The sequence below is a fragment of the Phacochoerus africanus genome, chromosome X (genome assembly GCF_016906955.1).
Source record: "Phacochoerus africanus isolate WHEZ1 chromosome X, ROS_Pafr_v1, whole genome shotgun sequence".
NCBI classification, from domain to species: Eukaryota; Metazoa; Chordata; class Mammalia; order Artiodactyla; family Suidae; genus Phacochoerus; species Phacochoerus africanus.
The window spans coordinates 92,486,822-92,501,903 of NC_062560.1; the positions used below are offsets into that span (position 1 = coordinate 92,486,822).

General features: G+C 39.6%; 1 protein-coding gene across 3 annotated transcripts in view; it reads left to right on the plus strand.

The window, feature by feature from the left end:
- Positions 1-15,082, plus strand: part of MID2 (midline 2) — a 100,153-nt gene that overhangs the window by 80,590 nt on the left and 4,481 nt on the right. For 2 of the 3 annotated variants that reach the window (XM_047765038.1, XM_047765040.1), the window contains exons 6-7: positions 5,948-6,075; positions 7,557-7,790. In XM_047765038.1, coding sequence (XP_047620994.1) covers positions 5,948-6,075; positions 7,557-7,790 — 362 coding nt within the window. The remainder of the gene's footprint in view (positions 1-5,947; positions 6,076-7,556; positions 7,791-15,082) is intronic. The other variant, XM_047765039.1, reaches the window with a different exon arrangement.

A 15,082-nucleotide genomic window follows, 5' to 3' on the forward strand; every position in this document is an offset into this window, starting at 1 on the left:
TGACTGGAAGATATGAGGGGGTGGGAACAGTTTGCTGCTTGGTGAACTTTGCTATAGGATTATAAGGCAAAATGCCAGATTTTTATTGAGTGGACCCCAAGTGTCATTTCTGTAGGTGTTTTTCTCTTGGGTCAGTCACCCCAGAAAGAATCCACCAGTCTCTTGTTTCTGGAAGGGGATGAAGGGTTATAAGTCTGGCTGCCACTATTCCAGGAGCCAAGCGGGGAAAGGGTTTTAAGACTGCTTTTAGTATGGCATCAGCATGAGAAAGGATCTGGCAGTCTTTCAGTTCCTCATGCAAACTTTTCAACTGTCTATGGCACCAGATCAGCTTGATGTTGTTGGCTTCCTGATCCAGCTTTCTCTGCTCTATTGTTGGCTACCACTCATCCATCCTTTTCTTTTCTTTTTTCTTTTTCTTTTTCTTTTTTTTTTTTTTTTTTTTTTTGTCTTTTTAGGGCCGCCCGTGAAGCATATGGAGATTCCCAAGCTAGGGGTCGAATCGGAGCTGTAGCTGCCGGCCTACACCACAGCCACAGCAATGCCTGATCTGAGCAGCCTCTGTGACCTGCACCACAGCTTACCTCAATACTGGATCCTTAACCCACTGAGTGAGGCCGGGGATCAAATCCACATCCTCCTGGATACTAATCAGGTTTGTTAACTGCTGAGCCATGACAGGAACTCTCCATCCCTTTCTAGTTTCCAAACATTTGTTGGCAATCTCTTACTTGCTGGCATCTCTTTTTCCATTCTCTTTGTGGGTTTATGATGTTTGTTTGTTTTTTGTTTTTTTTTGACTGTCATTTCAGCAGGATTTCATGCGAACAGAGATAAAACATATATTTAAACCACTGTATGTAATCATACCCACTCACTCTGCAACTTTTTGCAATCTGCCACTAGGACACTATTGAAAGTGTTATTCCCAAGGTCACCAAATGAATACCTTGTGGCTAAATATAATAGACCTTCCTTTGTTTCATCACACTGTCTCATCTTACTTGGTCTCTCAGTAGCATTTGTCCCTACTGACCATTTTAACTTGAAATTTCTCTGCCTTTAGCTTGAGAACACTCCTAGTTTTCTTCCTACCTATCTGGTTTCATTTTCCTTTAGCAGCAACTCTTCCTTGACCCATTCCTTTAATGATATTTTTCCCCATGATTCTGTCTTAAGCTGTTCTCTTTTCTCACTACACTTTCTCCCTGTTGCAAACTTAAACTTCCTAGGGCTTCAGTTACCATGCAGCTGGGTTTTTTTTTTTTTTTTTAAACTATCTAGCTGTTGATGATTCCCAACTCTCTAAATCTTCTTTTCATGAGCTCAGGTTATGGCCTATGGGGTTGGTGGAATAGATGGCTAATTACATGGTATGGCTTAAGAATCATCTACCCAACTGAAATATCTTTCTTACTGGTTTCTCAGAGGGTCTGACATTCTTCCCCACCATTATTCATGGTAGTGTATCAAGAACCAAGACTTGAATTAAAATGAAATTTTAACTGGGAGAGTTATTCCTGCCACCTTGCAAATGACATTTATTATATTATCCCTAATAGAGATCAGAGCCTTGAGAGATAGTGGATGTGTTTAGCTTAAACATAGAAACACATACTCTCTCTCTCTCACACACACACAGACACACACACACACACACACAGACACACACACACAGACTTACATGTACTTCAATGTCATTTTAATCTCATCCTTAACCTTCTAGCCACTGCTACCATTTGGGAGTATAGTACCCATATATAGATATAGATATATAGATAAAGATCTATCACAGAATAAGGTCATGCTGTATATACTACATTTTACCCTATGTTGGAAACATAGCAATATATCACAAACTTTCCTCTCTCATTAGATATTTTTTTTACAACCTGATTTCCAGTGGTCTTATCTTGTTTAATCTTTTGATGCACAATACATTACTCAGCTCAGTCCCCATTGTTAGACAATTAGTTTACATATGGTGTGTCGAGTGCCTTTGTAGTTGTGTCTTTGCATACATCTTGGTTATTTCTTTAGTAAAAAAAATTATGAAGTACTTAGCAGGACATCTGATTTACAGGTGGGAGCCTCTGTGTAGCGTGTAATGAAGGAATTATTTTAAAATGAGCGATGCTAAAAAGGACAAGAAGGGAGTTCCCGTCGTGGCTCAGTGGTTAACGAATCCGACTGGGAACCATGAGGTTATGGGTTCGATCCCTGGGCTTGCTCAGTGGGTTAAGGATCCAGCATTGCCATGAGCTGTGGTGTAGGTGGATGTGGCTCAGGTCCCGTGTTGCTGTGGCTCTGGCATGAGCCAGCAGCTACAGCTTTGATTAGACCCCTAGCCTGGGAATCTCCATATGCCGTGGGTGCGGCCCTAGAAAAAGACAAAAAAATTTTTTTTTTAAAAAAAGGACAAGAAGATTTTTGTTCTAAGTTTTCCCAGATCCTTACCATGGAACAGAGAGGCAAACATGAGACTGGGCCAAATCTCTGTGGTCTGTTTGGGTAAAATACAGGTGAGACCCCTGGATTCTCTTGCACAGATGCCAACAAGAACAAAAGCCATCACCTGGGGAGAGGAGATGCTGATAGAGTATTTGGAGTATCCCAGGAAGTACTTCCCTGGGACAGAAATGCTCTTTGCTGGCATTAAGAAGGGAGAAAAGGCAGACTTGATAGCTTAACTCAAAAAAGCTACTAATGAGTTAATAGTTGGCCACTGCCTTATTTAATGCAGAACAGAAGTAGCTCATGGCTCATGACTTTTTTATGTGTACCATATTTAAGTTGATCTCATACACGAGAATTCAGATCACGAATGGCTGATAGAATATTTCCTTTGGACAGTCATGGCTTACATAAGATAAGCTTGTGGCTCAATGAATATGATCAGCTTTATGATTTTTGATAGTAGTTCCATTTCTGCAAGTACAATCCTTGTTTTCCCCTCTAAAGATATGATTGGACTTGATTAATAGTGTTCACCCTTTGAATGGATATATGTGTATGTGTGACTGATTCACCCTGCTGTACATCTGAGAATAACATGTTGTAAATCAACTATACCCCAATAAAATTTTTTTTAAAAATTCAGTTTTTCACAGAGATGGTGACTACCATCTCAAAACCTATAGGAGATTGAGTTTATATTTAGATTTATATAACTGGATATATTACTATATTTTAATATATCTAACTACTGAGGAGATCTCTTTACTGTCCCATAGATTAGAGCAAGACTCGTGTGTGCTTCCAGTTGTGTTCTGTTAAGGCCAAGACTGAAGATAAGCTGACAATGTCTACTTTCTCTTTTTGATCTTAACTGTGCTTATTTAATTGCAATTCTCTGTATCTAAAATGTTGCCTTTTACTTAATGAAAGGCATTTTAGTATCGTTTATATATAATGCCAAATAAAGATATTTAACAATTCTCACATTTCATAATCTATAAGGTCAGCTGTTTTTGCAGTTCAGCATACGATACAGAAGCAAACTTAGCTTGTGAATTTTTTACTAAGTCAGACCAAGTTATAATTCGGGATTGTCTTTTAGACAGCTATGCAAAAACACATACAACTGTAGAACTACTGTATATGTGTGATTGGTAATGGTGCTTTTACCACCTCGTTAGAAGTGTTAAAGTGGAGGAGATAAGCCATCAGCACAAATTTTGTAAATTATGGGATCATTAGGCTTAAGAATGAACACAATCACGGATCAAAAAAATTCTTGAAGTAGAACCGTGATGTCAAAGAATATTTACATTTTAAGTTGTTTTGATTTTTTTTTTTCTTTTTGGCTGGGCCCGAGGCATGTGAAAGTTCCAGAGATCAAACCTGCACCACAGCAGTGACAATGCCAGATCCTTAACCCACTGTGCCACCAGGGAACTCCTTTTTTGACATTTAATGCTAAATTTGGCCTCCAAAATTTGATTCATTTTCAGTCCCAATAAAAATATGTAGGCATTATTTAATACAGGTATAAAAGCTCCTACAAAGTCATTATGTATAATCTTAAATACTACCTCATTTTAATTTACGTTTTTTTTAAGTTTTTCATGTAATTGGGCTTTGTCATATTTATTGGTTATTTATTTTCATGTTTTGTGAATTAACTTTCTGTTTTATTTGTCTACACTCCTGTCACACCTTTACCTTCTCCTCATTCCCAGACACCTTAAAATCTGATCTGCCTCCAGTTTTGACGCCTTGCAGTCTGTCTACTGCTGCTGGAGTATTGGTCTTGAAACATAAATTTGAGCACATCACTCCTCTACCTAAAATGCTTCAGTGGCTCTCATTGTATTAGTCATTCATTTGTTTATCCTGGCCTAAAATTAATTCTTTTTTTTAATTTCTCCAGTACATTATTTTTTTTTCCCACTGTCCAGCATGGTGACCCAGTTACACATACATATATACATTGTTTTTTTCTCACATGATCGTGCTCCATCATAAGTGACTACACATAGTTCCCAGGGGAAATCAATAAAATAGAGATTCAAAAAACAATAGAAACAAATCAATAAAACCAAGAACTGGTTCTTTGAAAAGGTAAACAAAATGGACAAACCTCTGGCTAGACTCACCAAGAAGAGGAGAGAACAAACCCAAATAAACAAAATCAGAAATGAAAAAGGAGAAGCCACAACGGATACTACAGAAATACTAAAATTAATTCTTGAAACATCTCTGTTTTCAGAAACAGCCCAAAGCTACTGTTGGTAGATGTGTAGCAGGGGATATGTATTTATTTAACTCCTCATCCCCTTACAACTGGTTCACATACAAGTTTCCTCTCTGTTCTTCCTGCATTCAGTGCCTCTTCCCTCTTCTCCAGCATGCATATTATTGCCCAGTTAATGTTTCTTTCCTTTCTGTTATTTGCATGCGCAAGGATCTTCACTGGCTCCAACTCAAGCCTGGCACAGGGCCTAGACATGTATGTTTTGATCGAAGCTCAGAGATAATTCTGATGTAGAACACAGTGGTTTAGAATTGCTAAAGTACGTAAAAATATACCTTTTCGAAAAATAAAGTCACTATCTAAATGGTCAGGGGTATAGAGTTTAGGATCCAATGAACATGGGTTCAGCTCTATTTCTTTTTTTCTGACCCTTGTACGACCTTGAGCAAGTTACTTAACCTTTCTGTGTCTCATTTACAAAATGGAAATAACAGTTGCTACACAGGGTTCTGGTAGAGAGTAACTTAAATAATGTATGCAAAGGGTGCGCATGATGTCTTATATATGCTAAATGCTCAATAAAGGTTAGCATTCGTGTTGTTGTTAGTTATTCAGTTAGTCATTGAACAATTATTTATTCTCTATGTGTCCAATGCTGTGTCAGGGACCATGGAAGATTATAGGAGGTACAAAATTATGGGTCCTGCTTTTGAGACACTTCGAATTAGTTGGGGAGATAAGACTAACCTAGCATTATGCAATTAGAGAATAATAAAATTAAATGTCAATGTTATGAAAGATCAAAGTATAGTATTTAGGGGAAGGTTTTAACCAAGCTCCAGTGCTGGCTGGATGATTAGCATTTAAAAAAGAAAAAAAAGAGGGGGAGAAAAAATTCTCTCAAACTGCTCTTACCAAGCCTTCGAAGGTCTAGTTTTGATGCTGCCTGCCAGATGGAAAAATGATGCAGAGGGGAAAAAATCCTGTATTTACTTCTCCAAATTAAGACTGAATGGGGGAGTGTGTTTGAGGGGTGAACATATGTGAATAAATATGGTATAACCCTTAATTGGTTCCTGATGATTAACATTTAAGTGGTTTCCAATGGAAAAGCACAGATATGATATTTTTCCCTTAATGAATCAAACCCTATCAGTCATTTATTTTCACCTTGTTAAACCAGAATTCAAACACTGGATAAAGGTTGCAAACCCATTTTGATGTATATTGATGTACTTTTCTCTCTTCCAGGGTCGCTATGGCAACTGCATCTTCTCAAGTTCTGATTCCAGACATCAATTTTAATGATGCCTTTGAAAACTTTGCTTTAGATTTTTCCAGAGAAAAGAAACTGCTGGAGGGGCTAGATTATTTAACAGGTGTGAAAAAATTGTGCTTTCCTTCTGGTTTTACTACGTTTCTTTTGGTTTGCTTTTACTTTAAAATAATCTGAAAAGGAAAATATTGATAAAGAAAATGCTTTTATAACCTTTAAACAGTAACATGTATATTTTTAGATAGAATATATTTTAGTTCATGTACCAGAAAAGGAAGGTAGTTTGTCAGATATTTCTGAGGACAGAATGGGTATACATACCATCCCTACTTAAAAGTGAAAAACAAAACAAAAAAAAAGTGAAAAACAAGAAGTTGCTGATGGTTTTCTCCTTATGAGCCCATCAGTAATGTAATGTCACTTGTTACAGGGTAAAACTCACTGGTAATGGAAGAATATTAGAGAGTGTCTCACATGAGTACAGGTGCCATCCAAATGGTTTTAAGGAAATTTAGGAATTAGCAGGTTAGGAATAAAAATGTAAAAAGAAAAAAATCTGACTTGCAGAAAATTTTAGAAAATGAAGAAGGCAACCAATCTGTTAAAACAAAACACTGGCGACCTTCACGATTGTTGAATGATCATTTCATGAGAAAAATATACACACATGATAACTTCTACTTTATGCCAGACACTGTATAGTAATTTTATATCATGATCCTTACAATGAATCTATGAAGTATTTATCACCCCCATTTTACAGATGGGGGAACTCATGTTAATTTGCACAATTCACCCATATTAATACTGCCCAAAGTATATAATAAAACTTATTTTGAAATAAAAACAGGAGTTCCCTAGAAATTGTAGTGACAGTTGCTAATCAAAATATATACACGATTTAAAAAAACCAAAAACACAAAAAAACAGGAGTTCTCGTCATGGCTCAGTGGTTAACACATCCGACTAGGAACCATGAGGTTGCGGGTTCGATCCCTGGCCTTGCTCAGTGGGTTAACGATCCGGCGTTGCCGTGAGCTGTAGTGTAAGTCAAAGATGCGGTTCGGATCCCATGTTGCTGTGGCTCTGGTGTAGGCTGGCGGCTACAGCTCCGATTGGACCCCTAGCCTGGGACCCTCCATATGCCTCAGGTGCAGCCCTAGAAAAGACAAAAAAAACAAAACAAAACAAAACAAAACAAAACAAAACAAAACAAAAAAAACCAAAGAAAAACAAGTAGGTTGAAGGTTGTGTAATAAGGAAACCACGTGACCACTTTGCTCTAATATCTATGAGTTTGCGTAGGCAGTGTAGATAATGGGCAAAAACATTGATGAGCAATCATCTCCAGGGCTTAGGCTTAGATCTTTGCCTGAATACCTTTATCATCAAAACAAAAGTAGTTTGGGGGAACTTGACGTCTCAGCACTTGGCTTCAGGTTGCTTGGTACACGCAGTCTAAAGCCTCTGATGAAGAAAACCTCCTTTCCACGAGACGTTGGGTTGGGCCGTGAAAGTAATGATTGTAAAATTCCAGGACAGAGCGCATGCTTTCCTGACCTTCTTTTCCACCTTTCCTTACAGCCCCAAACCCACCATCTATCCGAGAGGAACTCTGTACTGCCTCCCATGACACCATTACAGTCCACTGGATCTCGGATGATGAGTTCAGCATCAGCTCCTATGAGCTTCAGTACACCATATTCACTGGCCAGGCTAACTTCATCAGTAAGTCATGGTGTAGTTGGGGCCTGTGGCCAGAGATAAGGAAATGTAAGGAAGCAGTAAGCTGCTCAAGATTGGCCGGGGCGCCACGAGGCAAGTGTTTGTAAGACATGTTAGGTTGTTTAGTCTAGTGTTTGATAGACAGTGCAAGCTCCCCCTCAGGGTATTGCAAAGCCCTTACTGATGGGTGACAAGCAAGTTGCGTACTTCCTTGCTGGGTAGTCACTGGGGCCACTCCCATTTGTTTATGTAATTCTTAGCCTTTCCTTAGTTGATCCATGTCACTCCACTCTCCTAAATCAGAACACGGCTCAGAATTCGCTCCTGAGAAGCTGAGCCACCATCATTGCTGATTCTATGTGTGTGAACATCTCTCGCCTTGATTCTTTCCCACTTCATTATCATGGAAAGATACATGACATGCAAAGACTACCACTTCCTTGACCATACCTATTTGGATCAGTGAACAAGTGACAAGCCTCCTGCCTCTGTCACTTTTCCCTCTGACCCTTCGCCATATCCTCCAAGAATCACACTGAAAGTAAAAACGCATCAGTGAACCACCAAATGAAAGATGTCCCTAAAGCAGTCGTTCAGGTCACATGTTATGCTTTCATCTTCTGATGAACTGGAGTAAGGCGAGGCAGAGTGGGACCTTAATTCCCACCTCAGGGTCTGCTCAGTGTGCTGGGGAAAATGGACATGAACGCAGAATTAAAGCTGGATGCAACTGATTCACGCCCTGAGTTCTGCATCTGCATAATTGCAAATTAGTATTTTTCTCTTCACCTTGTGTTTGTACTTCTGTGTCTGACCTTACAGACCCGCATAAGAGGAGCGTTTCCAACAAAACCCTCCTGATTGATAGGTTTCCTGTTCCTGTTTTGTGACAATTTAGGGCCACATATTGGGGTGGGGAGGTCAGAGGACATTTAGGGTCAAACTCTAAAAAACACTTGCCTCGTGCAGCTCCAACCTAAGCCACTTGGCCCTGGTAGCTGTGTTACTGGGTGTTTCTTCAGGTTGTAAAGTCACAAACCACTAAGGCCTCCCCAATATGCTTGTTTGCACTTGTCTCTCCTGCTCTGGAAAGTTTTAAAGTCAGTAACTGCTTCTCTTTCCTGATGTGGGGGAGAACGGTGGTCTCCTGGGGTTGAGAATAAGTCCAAGAAGTGACAGAGATCAAAAGGTTGTCAGCTGTCACCTCGATTTTCAAGGCCATATAGTCCTTTGTAGAGAAAAACTTAAAGGATAATTCTTCATAGTGATAAGATCATAGCATCTTAGAATTGGAAGGGACCTCAGAATTCATCTCCTCAAATCCTCTTCCTTTCTACGAGATATCTTGTAGGTGCTTGACCTGTTTCTGCTCCAACTGAACTGTAGCCGAGTTCCAGCAAAACAGCCCATTCAGTTTTTGTGCAGCTATAAATGATTGTCAGTTCTTCCTTATGATAAGCCTAACCCTTCCTCCTAGTGAAGAATAATAACAATGATAGCTTATATATGTAGTATCCTTTTCCATTTACAAATACTCCTTTATCTAATTTGGTCCTCTTGACTTCTTACTTAGCCCTATGAAATGGACGATATTAATTCCATTTTATATAGAAGAAACTGAAGCTCAAGTTACATGAATTTCCCAAAGTCACAGAGCAACAAACTGATGCGGTCGTGATTTGAACCCAAGCCTGTCAGACTCCAAGCTTAGTGAATGAACCCACAGCTTCCCTTTTGTGCCTCGCTAGCAACATGACAATTCTTCAGATAATTTTAGGTAGCTCTCACGTCCCTTCAAAATTTTCTCTTTTCCAGGCTAAGCATCCTCATGTGCCATGGTTTCAGACCCTTTAACCACTGTGGTATCCTTTTCTGGGACACACTCCCGTTTGTCAAAGGGCTTTATAAAATGTGCTGTCAAAAAAGTGATAACAGGACTTTGAAAGGGGTCTGCCCACCGCAGAGGAGAGCTGAATTATTGCTCCTGTGCATTAGCTGATGTTCCTTCGCCCCATACCTTTTTTTTTCCAGCAGCCACGTTGACTATTGTGTTGCCTCAGCGTATAGTCAGCTGAAATCTGCAGGTATTCCGCATCTGAATCCTATACGACTGAGCGTCTAAACTGAAATACAACCCTTTGAGTTTATTCCCAGTGGCATTTTATCTGGTTAGTTCTGACTCCTCATTCGAGCCTACCCAAATCCTTGTGTATCTAGATTCTGCCTTTCAATATATTTACTCCCCCTCCCCACACCCCTGGCACCAAGCCTGTCTTTCATATCTTCTTCCTCTGATCATTGATAGGAAAGTGGAATAGGATAGGGACAAGGGCAGAGCCCTGAAGCAAAATTTGGGGTGGTGATGGGCAAAAAAGTTGAAACAATTTTACTTGGAATAAACATTCATGAAGATTCCAGTCCTCCATGCTGGTCTGGCCTGCCACTGTTGCCTGAACCCTGGTTCTGAGGGCTACTTTCCCTTGAGGTTGTCCCACATTTTCTCTTCTTCAAAAACCACTTTATTGAAGTATAATTGATATACAAAAAATTGTCCATCAACAAATGAATGGGAGTTCTCATCGTGGCTTAGTGGTTAATGAACCTGACTAGTATCCATGAGGACACTGGCCAGGTTTGATCCCTGGCCTTGCTTAGTAGGTTAACGGTCTGGTGTTGCCGTGAGCTGTGGTGTAGGTTGCAGACCTGGCTCAGATCCCACGTTGCTGTGGCTGTGGGGAAGGCCGGCAGCTACAGCTTCGATTCGACCCCTGGCCTGGGAACCTCCATATACCGCGGGTGTGGCCCCAAAAAGACAAAAGACAAAAAAAAAAATGAATGGAGGAGTTCCTATTGTGGCTCAGTGGGTTAAGTACCCAACATTGTCTCTGTGATGATGTGGGTTTGATTCTGGGCTTCATTCAGTGAGTTACGGATCTGGTGTTGCTGCAAGCTGCAGTGTAGTTTGTAGATGCGGCTTGGATCCGGCATTGCTGCGGCAGCTGCAGCTCTGATTCAACCCCTAGCCCAGGAACTTCATAGGCCACAGGTTCAGGCCATAAAAAGAAAAAAAAAAGAATGGATAAAGAAAATGTGGTGTATATATAAATGGAATATTATTAAGCCTTAAAAAAGAAGGAAATCCTGCCACATGCAATACCATGGATGAACCTGGATGACATTATGCTAAGTGAAATAAGCTGGACACAGAAGGACAAATACTATATGATACTACTTATATGAAGAATCTTAAAATAGTCAAACTCCACATTTTCTTTAACCAGAAATTTCTTCCTCCCTGATTAGAATTTTGTCTGGAGATGTAGTAGTTCCCCTTATTTTTTTTTCCAACTTTCCTCCTTTATTTTAAACTTTCTGCCCACCTTAGGGAAGATCTGAAATGGTCACAAGCCAATAATATTTCAGCTGATGCTGATAGCTGAAGGAGAATTCCAACTGATGCTTGGATGATCTTCTTCCCCATTACTATGTATCTTTCCTGTTTCAGTCCTGCATTTTGCATCATGAAAGCAAGTGGCTCTAACCTCTGTCTGGCCAGGCAGTCTGTAACACGCTGCCACAAAGATGTAACTTCCATTTCCCCTCCTTTTCATTTCTCATGCAAATGCTCACCATATGCAAATACACTCAGGTTCACAGATTTCCGTATTGTTTTGGTCTTTCCCTTTTGAACTTTCTCCTGAGGTTTTCCCACATTTTCTCTTCTTCTGGATGTTCATTACCATAATTCAATGATAAATGCCAAGTGGCAGTGATACCCAGAGGATCCTATATGTACCTTTTTAAAATTTAGAAATGATTTCAAAATTACAGAAAAGTTGCAAGACTAGCACAAAGAACGCCCATAGACTTTTTACCCATATTCACCCTTTGTTAATATTTTCCCCTTTTCCTTAGTCATTTGCTAACATGCTTTGTTTCTCTCTATTTTTTGTGAAGCATTTGAGTGTAAATTGCATACATCATGACCTTTCACTCCTAAATTCCTCAGTGTGTGTTTCCTAAGAATAAGGAAATTCTCTTATGTATCTGCAGTACACTTATCAACTTTAAGGGAGGTTAGATGTTGACGTACAACTATTCATTAATTCACCGTTCACATTCCAATCTTGACAGGTGACCCAATAATATATTTTAGAACATATAAAGGACCCAATATTGTCCTGTAGAGTCTAAGAGCAGGCATTAGATTTAACTGTCATATTTCTAGCCTCCTTTAGTCTGCAACATTTTCTCAGCCTTTCTTTGTCTTTAATACACTAATAGCAATGTATTAATGACATCGATATTTTTAAAGGTGCCTTTTAATTTATTTATTGTCCTGCTCCTTATTTTGGGTTTATCTGATGTTTCCTCACGATTATATTCAGATAAGGCGTTTGTGGCTGGAGTATCACATAAGAGATGTGTTTTCCTTAGGACATCACATTTGGAGACACAGTGTCCACTTGCCCTTCACCGATGATGCTAATTTTGATAGCCTGATCAAAGGTGTTGCCTAATTTCCTCTCTGCATATTTACTTTTTTTCCTTTTGCAACTCATAAACAACTGTGCAGTGATACTTTAAGACGGCGAAAATATCCTCCCTTCCTCATCGAATCCATCTCACTCCCACTCCTCTTTTAGCATCTATCAATAATTCTTACCTGGTCCAGCCTTTACTCTGATGATGGTAAAATGATCATTTTCCAACTGAGCCTTCCCACCCACATTTACAAGTTGCTACTCCGCATTCTACTGTAAGCAAAATCTCACCCTTCATTTGTTCATTTTTCTATTTCTTAGTATGGACTCACGGATTCTCTTCATTCAGTGGTTTATAATTCTTTGCTGCCCTTACTTATTTTGGTGCTCAGATTGCCCAGATTCAGCCAGTGGGAGCCTTTTAAGATGACTCCTGGATCCTTATATTCTAACATTTTCTTAAGCACTTCCTTGCTTTCCAGCACAGCAAAAGGTTCTAGATTCTTTTTGATCATATCCTGCCCTAGCCTTGAAATCAGCCATTTTTCTGAAAAACCCTGGTCCCTTTTAATTTTGGGGGGCTGTGCTCATGACAGGTGGAAGTTGTTAGGCCAGGGGTTGAACCCATGCCATAGCAGTGACCCGAGCTGCTGTGGTGACAACACCAGATCCTTCACCTGCTGAGCCACAAGAGTACTGCACCCTGGTCCCTTTGAATGGGAAAATGTATTAGAATCCAAGACCTGGGTACTAGAAATACACACACAACACCCCACATACATATACATACACACATATAATATACACATACTTAACATGTGTGCATGTGTCCACATACATACACATATTTTAGAAATCATGAGTTCATGTCAATACTTCCAATTCCAGTCCATCCCCACAGGTTCCTCCTTGCCATCCCCCATCTCATAGTTGTATGTTCCTACTTCCGCAATGAGAACCCTGGCTCCCAACAACACCAACACAGATGCTCATTTGCTCCATCGCATAGTATATTTGAAATTGTTTCAGAATGCCGTTGCCCATAGCACTACAAAAACAAACAGTCCTTGGGGATTGGTTTGCAATTCTTCTCTTGCCCCCATCCCTTTGCTGTGGTTTTTTATACTTAAAATGCAAGTGGCTTCATTTGTCTCCATTTGCCTTTAGTTTTAGACCCCACTCTTTCCATTCATATTGATTTCATTTAATTTTTTTGAATTTGTAAAACAACAGTATGTTTCCAAAAAGGAAAACTCTACAAAAAAGTTATGCTCAGAGAAGTGTCATTCTCTCCTGTATCCTTTTAATTCTCTTCCCCCACCCCAAATCCCATGTAGTTAACCAAATTGATTACTTTCTAGTTTCTCCTTCCTGTTGTTACTATTGTTTCATAAGTCTAAGCAAATATATGTTGTATTTTGCCCTTTTTTCTTGCAAAAAAGGTAGCATACTACATATACTCTTTTGCGATTTTATTTTTTAAATTAACAATATATCTTGGAAATCATCCCATATCAGTTCATAGAGATTGTTTTCCTTTTTCATAGGTGCATAGTACTTCACTTTGAAGTTTCTTTTGTCTTTTGGGGTTTTTTGATTGTTTTGTATTGTTAGAAGTATACCTGGGAGATCATGTATTTCCCCATTTGTATTCAAATTTAATATGCAGTTTATGATTCATACTTTGCATTGGTAAATAGGCAACCAAGCTCTCAGACATTGTTCCTGGCCCTTAATCCTTATGGTCTTTCCATGAGAGTCACTAAACATCACCAATTTTTCTTCTTTCTATAGCACTCCATTATGCTTGTTTTCCTAGTTTTAATTTACTTTTCCTACTTCCCCCCAAGTTAATTATAAAACCTTCCTGATCATATCTCTTTCAAATCCCTTATTATTATTTCCAACTTTCAACCTCACTAAACCTTTTGCTAAAGCTGCATAGAAATGACTCAATTCACCACTCATCTTCCCCCTGCCCTTTCTTTTCCATATTCTGGTAGAATTATGGTTAAAAATTGGTAACCTGACTAAAAAACAGGTAATGTAAGAGAGACGTCTAGATAATTCGCAGACTAGAATGTTGATCCTGCTTTTACTAAAAATTAGCCAAATACATGTTTTTAATTATGCACATTTTTCTCTGTTTAAGTCAATGTTTATGGTCTAAAGAGTTTCAAAAGCAGAAACCTAGATCTCTGATCCCTTTCCCTACTTGAGAGGGAAGAAGGTTCCAGACAACAATGTGTTCTTGGACCACCCAACCTCAAATGAATATTAGAATCAGAACCAGGAAGGAGTAAAACTGAGTAGTGTCAAGTAAAGAGATGATATTTCCTATTGATTGTTATATCATCTCCTGGACCTCCCTGTGACACCTTGGAGCCCAGCTAGTTTTGGAAATAAGGGTGAGGATGGTGTGGGAGTGTTGAATCATGAGCCTGAAAGCTACACTACCTTGCAGAGACCAAGGAGCACTGTTGCTTGCTCCATGAATTGTGATGTAGTGGAGACAACACTGGACTAGTATTAAAGAAACCAGGGTTCCACTCACACCATCCCCAGCTGTCTGAGGCCTTGGGAAAATCACTTTTCTTCTCTCCATCTTAGGTTCCTTTTGTAAAATGAAGGAAATGTGGTGACTAGGTGTCCTTTTGGCTCTGAGATTCCATGTTACTGTGCTCTGCACGGAACCCACCCCTTCAAGGTCAAACTCAGATCTCAGAAGACGGGACCTTTGGGGTAAAGAGCTAGAGACTCCATAGAAGACATGATTCTGGGAGTTCCCGTCGTGGCGCAGGGGTTAACAAATCTGACTAGGAACCATGAGGTTGCGGGTTCGATCCCTGGCCTCGCACAGTGGGTTAAGGATCCGGTGTTGCCGTAAGCTGTGGTATAGGT